This window comes from Orycteropus afer, unplaced genomic scaffold, assembly GCF_000298275.1.
Source record: "Orycteropus afer afer isolate SDZICR_OR568_19922 unplaced genomic scaffold, OryAfe1.0 scaffold00293, whole genome shotgun sequence".
In the NCBI taxonomy this organism is placed as follows: domain Eukaryota; kingdom Metazoa; phylum Chordata; class Mammalia; order Tubulidentata; family Orycteropodidae; genus Orycteropus; species Orycteropus afer.
In genome coordinates this window covers 3,854,752-3,867,385 of record NW_006921880.1, presented here as the reverse complement: position 1 = coordinate 3,867,385, position 12,634 = coordinate 3,854,752, and the positions used below count along the sequence as shown (strand labels likewise).

Here is a 12,634-nt window from a genome sequence, read left to right as displayed (position 1 = left end):
CGCTATGAGTCGGGGCTGACTCGATGGCAAACAACAACATATATATACACACACACACACACACACACACACACACATATATAGGCTTCTGAGTGTAGGAAGTATCTTGAGAACTCATCACCATCTCATCACCATTTCATAATAACACCTTAAGTACCCATCTAGGGTTACGCTGAAGTTGGTCATTACCCACTGCCGTCGAGTGGGATCCAACTCATAGCGACCCCTCCTTGGGCTTCCGAGGCGGTATCACTACTGAAGTAGTGATAGCTTCATTAGGCAAAAGGAATAAGACGTTCTGTGTCTTCAAGACTTTACAGAACCACGAACCTTGATATCGCTAATCGAAGGAAGAGATAAGCAACGAGAGTGGTAGAAAATGCAGTAAGAGGACTGAAGAAATCACGTCCTTTCTGAGAGGAGCCTGACTTCCCTAATGCTTCAGTAGAAACTAGAGAGTCAAAGGATCAGAGACATTGTAAACCTTACTTGGTCCACCCACCTTTAGGTTAGCGCTCTCCCCAGAGCGCCGCAGGAGCCGTGCGCGCGTACGCCAGGGGAATCATCGGCCCAGGGTGGAGACACCATTACCACCAGAGGGCGCACACTCAAGTTAACCCACGGAAGTTCCGCCCCCCACTTCCGGCGGCGGAAGATTGGGAGGGGCCGGAGGCTGTTTCCGGCTTGAGAACGTTAGGGCTTGGAGCACGTGTGTCCTACTGTTGGGATTCCTGGATCAGCCAGTGTCTTTTCTTGCATCTGGTGAAACTGTCAGATCGCTATCCTTTCAGACCTAAGGATGAAGGCAGTAAGTATCTTCAGAAGCCCTGAGGTTTAGGGCCACTCTGGCGGACAGATCGCTGTTTGGTATAGTTTTTCAGCATGCTGTTGCCCGATGTATGGGGGCGGTGGCCCAGATTCGGGCTCCCTTCGGCCTCTTTGCGCTGTCAGCTTGCTGGCCCTTCGGCCCCATCCTCAGTTCACTGTGCTCACGCACGGTTAGCAGGCCGCGATGAGACAAGTGACGGAATCTTGTCATAAGATGTCAGCCTTTGAAGGGCTTTTCCAGATTCGTCCTTCGAACCCTTCATTCTACAGATAAGAAGTTGGCTCTTGCTCAGTGAGTTTATGATATGAGTCATGGGACCCGAGACAAGTCCATTTACCTCATAAAGGTTAAGGAGTTCGCACGAAGATTAGAGCTAGCCCTGAGGTTTATTTGGATCTGTGAATGAAGAATAAGCATTAAGAGTTGGAATCCAAAGACTTGCGTTCAGTTCTGTCGTCCTTAGCTTAGCGGTCTTTAGCAGATCGCGTAAACTTCCGGAACTTTATTTTCCGCATCAGAAATACGAGGATAACACCAATCATTACTTAATCACGCTGTTGAAGATGATGTATTGGAGCACTTTGTAAACGATAAGGCAGCATATATGTGTCAGTTGTCATTGTTAAAAACAGCTAGCGTTTTGCTATAGATGTTGAACTAACCATTTACCACTAGATCAAAGGTTCTTAACCTTTTTTGGACCTTAGGCCCCTTATAGTAGCTGTGGGTTCTGGTCTCAGGAACACTGCAGGGTGAATAAGTGATGCTCCCGTGCCATTTGGTAGGATTAGTGACAGTTTGATTTCAGATCTTACGTGAAAGATCCATTACTGAGACATTAAAATTTTAGAATTGGTCTGATGAAATTTATAATCAGTGTATAAATTGGATTTTGAAAATAAAGTAATTTGATTTGAGTTTTGCTTCTTCTGTTTCTGTTTTCTAGAGAAGAAACAAAAAACAAGTGCCAAGCTTTCGGAAGTTGCTAAAAACCAGTAAAGTCAAACTTGAAAACAAGCTGAAAAATAAGCAGTTTAAACAACAAAGCACTCTCAAGAAGTACCGAAAAGAACAGAGGAAACTAAGGCAAGCTGTGAAAGATGCTGTGTCTAAGAAACCCTTTCCATTGGAGGACCCAAAGGAAAAACGACCAGGTGATTGTGAAAGCATCATGCGCTCTAGTGTCTGTTGATTTGTTCTAGTATGTTCTTCATGGAAATTGATTTGCTTTCTAGGAATCACTTTTCTTGCTTTCAGATCTTCCAAGCAGTAGCTTAGAATAGTAGTCCTGTGTGTTTTATTATAGTCAATATGAGGAAACATTCCAGTATGACACTCATTGTAAGAAAGCACTAGCCTCTGTTTAGTTTGTCTTGAAAGCAGATATGAACATAGGATTCTTGAGAAAACAAACAAACTCAGAGTAGCCGTGTAAATAAATGTTGGGCAGCATGCCAGCGCTGCCACCTTTCTGTTCACTGACTCTTGGCTAAGGTAAGAACATTATTTTTCTCTGGTGCTTGCTTCAGAGTATTGCCAAGGTGCACTTAGAGTTCTAAACTTCTGCCTTGGTTTCCACTTGGAATCTTGAAGTGAAATGGCTCAATAATTTCCAGGGTCATTCCTTTGAAAACTGTCCAAGAAACCCCAAGTACCTAAAACAGATAGAGAAGGATACCCTTGTGACTTAGGCTAGTTCTTTTACAACAATGGTAGTGTTACTCTTCTCACTGCCATTGAGTCAATTCTGACTCATAAGTGACCCCCACTGGGTTTCCAAAGCTGGAAATCTTTATGGAAGTAGATTGCCCATCTTCCTTCTACAAAGTGCCTGGTGGATTCAAACCGCTGACCTTCTGGTTAGCCGCCAAATGTCTTATCCACTGTGCCACCAGAGTTCCTTACTCTTAGGGTATTTATATTTGCCTGTACTTCCCTGGGTAGTATAAACAGTTAAGCACTCGACTATTACGCGCAGGTTGGCAGTTCAAACCTCCTCAGAGGCACCTGTGCAGAGCGGCCTGGTGATGTGCTTACAAAAGGTCACCTCCTTGAGAACCCTGTGGAGCAGTTCTACTGTGCACCCAGGGCCACCACCAGTGAGAACTGGCTAGCAACTAACACATTCTGAATACCTCTTGTTTTAAATCTTTCCATATACATCTTATTCTCTTAATACCGACATTTTCACTTTGATCTTTTGGAAGGATATTACTGTAATGAATAAAAGATCATTGGACTGGAAGTCAGGAAACACAGCCTTTTGTTTTGTTTGTTTTACTTGCTAGCATGTGCCCTTGGTCAAAAGTCATTTAATTTCCAAGGTTTTTGCCAGCAAATATGGGATGGTTGAGTTAGTTTTTTTTTTAATCTCTTCTGTCTAAATTCTAATACAATTTAAAAAGTATGTGTTAATGATCATATATATTAATAAAATAAAAAGCAAAAGATTTCTTTATTTTTATATGGTGGACAGTCGAGTGAAGTCTGTCAGGCAGCCGGATCTAAGATTCTGGGTTGAAGAGAATAGTTTTAGGAATAATCAACAAATACATGGAGATCTTAGATAAAATCAGATGGAGACCAGCATGAGAATGAGAGGATCTAGGACAGAATTTAACCCTGAGGTTTAAGGAGTTCCTGGGTGGTGCAAATGATGAGCACCATTGGGCTGCTCACTGAAAGGCTGGAGGTTCAGATCCATGCAGAGGTGCCTTAGAAGAAAAGTCTGGTGATCTACTTCTGAAAAAATCATCCTTTGAAAACCCTGTGGAGCACAGTTCTGCTTTGACGTACATAGGGTCACCATGAGTTGTAATCACCTTGACAGCAACTGGTTTTAACATTTAAGAAAGGGGTGGAGGAGGAAAAACCTATACACGGGTCTGAGGATGAGCCAGAGAATTGGGAAGAAAACCAAGAGTGCACAGTGTCTTAGAAATCAGAAGAAAAGTGTTTCAAGAAGGAAGGAAGCTCTTTATATTCTGGATATTGGCAGGAGAATGTTTGAAGTGATGGTCCATACTATCTAAGTGAGAGTGAAGACAGAACACATTGTAGATAAGGAGAAGGGGGAGAGGGTCAAAGGATTGAAGGTCTGTGTGCCTGGTTGAAGAAGTATAGAGGAAGGAGCTGAATGAAAGCTGGTAGAACAAAAGGTTGTGGGATGAGAGTGGGATGAGCACTTAGGTTTGGGATGTGGCTCTTGAACAGGGTGGCTGAAGTGGAATGGACGTGAAAGTCATTGGAAATGAATAGGAACTAAGAGGCTAAGTCACTAGATCTCACATACCCTGAAAGGCACTTCAGAGTACGGGACGAGGATGGTCTGGGATGCTCTGTCATTTAGAGGGCAGGAGTCAGAGGTACTAATGCCCTGCCAGCTCAGGGTGTCCCAGTACAACACAGAACTGCCCTGTCCAACATGATGATAGTGCTGCCATTTAGAAACACTAGACTAGGGTATGGATACTCCTATTGTAAACATAGAATTCTACATCTATAATAGTTTTTCTGATTTTCTTTGTGTGTGTGTGTGTGTGTGTGTAACAGGTAAAAGGGTTGAGAGGGAAGAGGAGGAGGAAGAAGCCCTTCCTTTAGATATGATGGATGAAGATGACTTACAGTTAATGAAGGATTTAGGACAAAGAGCATCTTTTCTAACAAGAGATCTTTCATCAAGGTAATAGTTCATTTAGATTACAGCCCCCCTCCTTTTTTTCACTAAGATATGTGTAGCAAAACATATACCCATTTAACGTTTTCTGTGTGTATATAGTTCAGTGACTTTGGTTTTATTCACCACATTGTTTTAATGTTAAAAGCTTGTCTGATTTTTACTTACATGATTAGTGCAAGTTGTATAGGTACAGTATTTATAATAAACAGTAAATCCTAGGTTTTAGTTTATATCTTAAGTAAAGTCTGTTTGTGATTAAGACAAGTTGATTTTGAAATTTTATTTTAACTGAATAGTGAAGTAGAGTCGGGAAAATGCTATTCTCAGTTTGAGGCAAAGGCAGTACAGTCCCGAATTCTCTACAGCTATGAGCTCACTTAATCCTCACCACCCTATGAGGCTGGTATTGTTCCCATGTACAGACAGATGGAAGGTACTCTGGTGTACAGCATTTGGCTCCTAACTGAAAGGTCGGTGGTTTGAACCCACCACCCACTCTATGGGAAAAAGATGAGGCAGTCTGCTTCCCTGAAGATTTATAGCCTTAGAAACCCTGTGGGGCAGTTCTGTGTCCTATAGGGTCACTATGAGTCAGAATCAACTTTATGGCAGTGGGTAATAGGTTTTATAAAGAGGTAACTGAGGCTGTCCCTACAGTCCCAAGAAGTTGATCTGGAATTTAAACATAGATCTTTTTCAACTTCAAAGTCCATGCTGTGTTCTGATGGGTTTGAGGAAAGTACAGTAGCATGATGTCACGCCTTGGCTCAGTGCTTCCTTTAAAAAGGATCTGCCGAAAGTTTCACCTTACTTTGCATCTAAAGGGAAAACTAGATGTAAGTGTAGTTTGAGCCTTTGTGGTAGAATATCTGCATGATTAATTTATTCAGTTACTGTTGGGGTGCCTGCCATGTGCCTGGCACTGGTCTAGATGCTAGTATCTATTAACTACTGAAGGTTTGGCTGTGGCTTATTTTTCCATACTTTTAAAATGATGGGTCTCTGGGTTGCTTGTTAAATATTAAAGCTAATATAGTAAAATTAATACGTACCAACATGACTTTTTTTTTCTCCCTCAGTGAGCCTGTACACGCCAAGAAACGAAAGCATCAAAGTGTTATAGAGAAATATGAAAAAATACCAAGAACCCTGCAAACTGCCCCAGAGAAAGAACTGATTCACTTGCTTCCTATCAAAGATAAAAGTGGTATCATTCCACAGACCAGGGAGAAGCCAGGTGAATTTAATCAGCTAATATATTAGAATTTCAGCTCCTAGTTAATATTTTCACATTTTTTTTTCACTCAAAATTTAATTTTTATAATAAAGGTGATCTATAAAATAAGGATAGCTGCAATGAGTCATGTAACAAACTTGATTTTGCCTCGAAGTACAGATGATTATCCCAGGTGTCCATTGTATTGTGAGTGCAACTGAAGCTACAAGCTTCAAGTGATTTTAAAAAGTCTATTTTACCAAGTTCTAGTGCTTCTAAAATTAGAGTACACTGACTATCATGTATTAGCCTTTTTATTCTTTCATTTAACTTTTTCTTTTAAAAGAAATCATACATAAAAGTCCAGAAATCACCTAAATTCATGAAATTTAGTCCTAGCGACTGGTACACCATCTGATCTGCAGCCTATATGACTATGAGACCAGAAGAACTAGATGGTGCCCGGTTGCCACTGTCATTCACTTGGAAGGGGATCTATGTAGGAGATCCTTGATAGAGAGGGAGAACAATGTGGAACAAAACTCAAAATCATTTGGAGGAAAAAAAGGGGTGGGGACCAGGTTTGCTGGTCTGATAGAGCCTCGTGGAACCACTGAAACTATGGCCCCTAGCTGCCCTTCAGGTCTGGAATTGAACCCACACCTGTGGTTTCCAGCCAAACAAAATATAGGCATGTGAGTTAAACATTTACCTCAAGTAGATACACTCCTTGGAGAGAACAATCATGGGAAAAAGAAGGGCTGCTTATGCACAGGGAGACAGCTCAGGGGGCAGGAGTGTATGGAGGGATGGACACAGGGAAGAGGTAACTGTGGGGAGGGAGTGGGAGGGGAGCTGTTTGCATTGTGGTAAACTGTGGTCAATGTCATGAGACAAAGTGTATGTGAACCGCTGTGCTGTATGGAAAGTGAATTTGCTCTGTAAATCTTCACCCAAATCACAAAAAAAAAAAGTCCAGAAATCAAAGATGTAAAGTTACGTTGTTTGTCACAAAGCACATATGTATAAAACTATCATTGAGGCAGCAGACAAACTTTGCCAGCACCCAGACACTTGTCTTTTACTCCTCTCAGTCACTAGCCACTCCCTCCGAACAGGTGTAAGTACTATTCAGAGTTTTATGGTAATCACTTCCCTGTTTTTTTCATAGTTTTACACTTAAGTATGTTACCCTATTTCTAATTCAGATGTTTTCCATATAGTTACGGACAGTAACAAAGATGAAGAGGATCAGGAAGAGGAGATGGGACTTGAGGACGGTAATGGGATATATCTTTATAGTTATTTACTAAGTTATAAATTTATAAATCGAGAATTATGTATTTGTTTTTATAAAATAGTGCATGTGAGTTCATTTTAGATGAAATCTAGAATGTGTGTTTTTGGAGCACAAGTTATTTCAAGGTCATTTTGAATATTTTTCTACCTTTTAAAACACCACCTGGAATTAGGTCCCTTGTTGCTTTTTGTTATGGAAAAATTTACACAATGTAATAACTAGGCACCCATGAAGAATCTTGTTAGTTGTTACTATTCTGAATTCTTTCTGAGAGAAGGGTATGCCTACAAATAACTATTACCATATTATTTTTAGTCTTAAATTAGAAAAATATATTTGTGGCATGAAATCACTTGTTTCTTTCTTAGAGCTAACATCACTTATTTCTTAGAGCAATTATACATTGTATATGTCTGTGGTAGATAACTGAATGTAGGGGGGCATCTGCAACAGTTTTCATCAAAATTAAACAAAACAAATATTTTATTGTTTGCAACTATTGGTTTGGAATGTGTACTAGAGTGAGCTGGTTAAATTTTACTTATATTTAATAGGGAAACTGAGATAATGGTCACGTATTTAACTGTTCCCAGTCCTTCATAGGCTCGTTACAGAGTGTGCTTGTGTGTTTATTAAAGTTAGTGTCCCATGAATTTCTTAAGATGGTCATGTTTTGTACAGTTCAAAGTACTATACAGAGTTGAAAGCAAAGGAGGTTTGTCTATACTTTTTAGAAAAACAAAATCAGATTGTCCTTTCCCTTAATTAATTAATCTGAATTGCTGCGGGTTTATTCAAAAAGTGGTTAAGAATATGAACCCTGGAGTTAGACTGCCTGGGTGTGACTCCCATTTCTGCCACGTTTATGAGTTCAGTTGGGTAAGTATCCTATTCTCCCTTTCCCTCAGTTTCCCTTTCTACAAAATGGGGCTTATGATGTACCTGCCTCTTCGGTTGTTGAGGGGATGATGCGCAGTAATAAACGGAGCGTTCCGAGTTCCTGGCCTGTGGCAAGTGCTCGGGAAATGGTAGCTACACAGTTATTATCTGTTATTGTTATAATAAATAATTGATTTAGGTTCTTAGATGCTTGTCAACAAAGGAAGATTTAAGAGAGAAAAACCTAATCTCTTGTAGAGATCACTGAAGATCCCATTCCTGAGCTGACCATGGAAGAACATTTAATTGTGAGAAAGAAAAAACTGCAGGAGAAGAAAATGCATATTGCAGCCTTGGCCTCTGCCGTGTTATCAGATCCAGAAAGTAATGTAGGTGGTATGAATTCTTTTAGGGTCTTCATTCTGGATATGATATAAATGTTTAATATTTTAAGGCTCTTTTGTTGCCTTTAAGCATACATGAAAATGAAAAGCATTAGCTATTATAGTAGCTTAGAATAAGAGAATGGAGAGAGAATCTTAGGTTAATCTTACGTCTGAACTTAATTTATTTAGGGCCATTAGAAAAGTTGCTTGAACTCTTTGAGTCCTATTTTCACCATCTCCAAATGAAAATATCGGATTTGACGTTGCAACTCTGAAATGTGATAAATGTATGCAAATTAATTGTGTTAAGCAGGAGGAAACTACTTACATATTAGACTGACTAGTCTTAATAGAGTTTTTAATAAGAAACATGTTGTAAAGCAATCCATTGATGTTAGTTCAGGACTATTTTTAAGTGGAAAATATTTTAATTGAAGTAGAGCCAGAGAAAAACTCAAACTCATTGAGTAGATTCTGACTCATAGCAACCCATGTTGGGTTTCTGATCGGTAAATCTTTATAGAAGTAGATTGCCCCATCTTCCGCAGAGTGGCTGGTGGGTGTGAACCTCCAGCCTTCTGGTTAGCAGTCAGATGTTTTAGGCTCTACGCTACCAGAGCTTCTTGGAGTCAGAGAGTTGTAATGAATTACCACCAAGCCATGGGTACAGTGGTAAAGCTTGTGGTAGTTGTAACACCTAGGTTCAAGAAACCTAAGATTCAATCTTGGCTCTGTTAAGTATTATCTGTGTGACATTAGATAAGTCATTTTACTCATGATTCATTAGGCATCTTACTGCTAACCAGAAGGTTGGTGGTTCAAACCCACCAGCCACTCTGCAGAAGCAAGACTGGGCAATCTACTTCCGTAAAGATTTACTACCTTGGAAACTCAGTGGGGGTTGCTATGAGTCGGAATTGACTTGACGGCAGTGGGTTTGGGTTTTGGATTTGGTAAGAAGATAATACCATTTCAAAACTTTGTTATAATGATTAAATGATAACATTTACATAAAATCATCATAGTTTTCATGTTATTTCATCCACAGCATCCTTTGACAATACTTACTGAGCAATAAAATGGATTATTATATTTTATAGGAAAATAGCAGTTTCATATGGGAGTGCTTTGGAGTAGTACTTGCCTTTTTTTGATAAAGTAAAGGGGAGTTTGGGAGCAGAGTTGAGAAGAATGTGGACTTCTATTACAGCAAAGTCCTCGGGTTACAGGCAACCAATTTATAGACAATCTATACTTGCCCTATGATGGTATGTAAATTTGCCCTCATTTTAAACAGGGAGGAGTCTGGTTGTGCAGTGGTTGAGTGCTTGGCTGTTAACCGAAAGGTCAGTGCTTCATATTGCTGCTTTGTAGGAGAAAGCCATGGCAGTCTGCTTCCATAAAGATTACAGTCTTGGAAACCCTACTGGGCAGTTCTACTTTTTCCTCTAGGGTGGCTTTAAGTTGGAATTGACTCCATGGTAATGGGTTTGGGTTTGGATTTTTTGTAAACAGGGCTTGGAACTAGCTCATTTCCAGTTTGAACCCCTGCTGATAATTTGCGTTTCCACCCCAGATAATATTGCATCAGAATTTGTTGTATTTTAATAAGATCCTCAGATGGTTCTTATACATCACCAGGTAATTCTTACAGGGCCACGTAAGAATCATCTGGAGATTTTAGTAAAATGTAGATTCTGATTCGGGAGCTCTGGTAGCATAGTGGCTAAGGCACTTGACTGCTCACCAGAAAGCTGGCGGTTCAAACCCACCAGCCACTCCTCGGAAGGAAGGTTGGGCAATCCTACTTCCGTAGTGATACTGCCTTGGAAACCCAAGGAGGGATTGCTGTGAGTCAGGGCTGACTCGATGGCACATAACAACAACAACAACAACAACAGGTTCTGATTCAGTATATCTGGAGTGGAAAGGTAAATTTTCAGCAGGGTGTCAAACCCCAGAGTGAACCGGTTGAAGCCCTGCTTTGAAATGGTTGGACCCTACTGGCGACACACTCTTTCTCACAGTCACCTTCGCCTGTTGCATGGGTAGCTTTTAGATTGCTGAAAAGGCTTTAAGCCTTTCTTGCACTAAAACCAAAAACAAAACAAAACAAAAAAACAGCAATGCCATTGAGTTGTTTTCTACTCTTAGTGACCCTATAGGACAGGGTAGAACTGCCCCATAGGGTTTCCAGGGCTGTAAATCTTTACGGAAGCAGACTTTCTCATCTTTCTCTGGTGCAGCGGCTGGTGGGTTTGAACCACTGACCTTTTGGTTAGTAGCTGCATGCTTTAACCACTGTGCCACCAGAGCTTCTTGCACTAAAGTAATGCTAAATATGAGCTGTATGCACCTTTTTTGACTCAACCTACAAATTTGACTTAAATACACGTTTAGGAACAGATGTCATTTGTAACCAGGGACTGCCTGTATTTCATTTAGTCACTATAAAACCACAAGACATAAGAGTTACTGGTCTTACTTTATAGCTGAAAATAATTAAGTCTTTAAAAACTCAAATATTCCAGATTTGAGCAGCCACTAGATTGAAACCCAGGTCTTCTAACTGAAGGATTGTACTTATTTCCCACAATTTAGGCATAACAAGCAGGTGGTAGTGTGCTTGTCCTATTCCTTGCTCATAGCAGACATTGGTAACCAATCAGAACATTGTTTAGGTAGCACTCAGCAGACAGTAGTAGTAATTCATGAGAGCAGACACATTAGTGGAAATGAATTTTTCATTTCTGTATTATAGGACGCAAATGATCTTTTTTCTGAGTTTTATTGAAGCTAAGGTTAATGACATACGTAGTTCCTGTTTAATTGATACATATATATATATGATATATTTGATTGGCATATATAACATTTTAATAAGTTTCAAAATAATATACTCAAAAAGTATTTTTAGGACAATAGAACATTCATGCTTTAAGAAAATCCAATGAAAAAAGAATTTCTAAAATTAGGTAACTTAAAACTTTAAACTGTTTTTTCAAAACCTGTATTTTTAAGTTACTTACTTAGTAGGAATGTGGTTACCTTAGTGCTTTAGTGATTTATGTGTTGGTAAAGTGAATCATGTTTGCGGTTGTATGTGGCATGACTGAATAATGACGTGTTTAGTCACTGTGTGAACTCTGCTGTTTGTGTCGGATGTAGAGCTGTTGTCTTCTGTTCATGATGGTTTTGCAGTGATGTCTCTAGCCTTATTATTATTACAAGTTATTTCTTTGACAGATTAAAAAATTGAAAGAGTTACGGTCCATGCTAATGGAACAGGATCCTGATGTGGCTGTCACTGTTCGAAAGCTGGTGATAGTTTCTTTGATGGAATTATTTAAAGACATTACTCCTTCATATAAAATCCGACCCCTAACAGAAGCAGAAAAATCTACCAAGGTAAATGCTTGATATGATTACTATATAAAATAAGCCCCAAAATTTGGAGGCTAGAGATTCAAACCACAGGCATAGAGTAGGCATTCACATTTTGTGGTAATTTTTGCATTTTAATTTTAAGTAATTATTCATCTTTTTGGTCTTTGCAGATCCGCAAAGAAACCCAGAAATTAAGAGAATTTGAAGAAGGCCTGGTTAGCCAATACAAATTTTATTTGGAAAATCTGGAACAAATGGTTAAAGGTATATTAAATGTTTCTTAAAAGTGTGTAAAGAGCTCTGGTAGTGTAGTGCCTAAGGCATTTGACTGCTCACCAGAAGGCTGGCGGTTCAAACTCACCAGCCACTCCTTGGAAGGAAGGTTGAGGACTCTGCTTCCATAGAGATACTGTCTCGGAAACTCGATAGCAGTGAGTTTTTTTTTTTTTATCAGGAAGGTGAATTCTACGTCCTGTGCTATGTGGTGAGGCAGCATAGTATATCATCAAGAGCAGAGTATGGAGTCAAACTACTTGGATTCAAATCCGGACTTTACCAGTTACTACCTGTGTGACTGGCAAATTATTTAATCTCCCTGTGCCTCATTTCCCTATGAAATGGGATTAATAGTAATACCTACCTCATAGGATTATTGGGAGAAGTAACAGTTTAAAAATAAAAAACACTTAGAATGGTACCTGGGCTGTAGTAGTCACTATTGTATCAGTTATTAGTATTGTTGACCTTTACCTAGTCATAGTTGCATGTTTGTTAAGTTAATGAATGGGTATCAGGAGAGAAGGATAGCTTGGAGTGGATATAATGAGTGCCTTGAAAATGGATTTACACATCAATTTTTATCTTAAAGTCAATTTGATCAGAAATTAGTATTGCCACTCCTGCTCTCTTACAGGTGCCATTTGCTTGATATATCTTTTTCCAACCTTTGATTTTTAGT

The 12,634-nt window shown here is 39.6% G+C and overlaps 1 protein-coding gene across 1 annotated transcript in view; it reads left to right on the top strand.

Annotated features, from left to right (window-relative positions):
* Window positions 1-799: 799 nt before the first annotated feature.
* The window catches only part of NOC3L (NOC3 like DNA replication regulator), a 31,285-nt gene continuing 19,450 nt past the window's right edge, over window positions 800-12,634 (top strand). Inside the window, exons 1-8 of the mRNA XM_007951285.2 lie at window positions 800-808; window positions 1,776-1,983; window positions 4,382-4,511; window positions 5,588-5,745; window positions 6,948-7,004; window positions 8,162-8,292; window positions 11,536-11,697; window positions 11,847-11,940. Coding sequence (XP_007949476.1) covers window positions 800-808; window positions 1,776-1,983; window positions 4,382-4,511; window positions 5,588-5,745; window positions 6,948-7,004; window positions 8,162-8,292; window positions 11,536-11,697; window positions 11,847-11,940 — 949 coding nt within the window. The remainder of the gene's footprint in view (window positions 809-1,775; window positions 1,984-4,381; window positions 4,512-5,587; window positions 5,746-6,947; window positions 7,005-8,161; window positions 8,293-11,535; window positions 11,698-11,846; window positions 11,941-12,634) is intronic.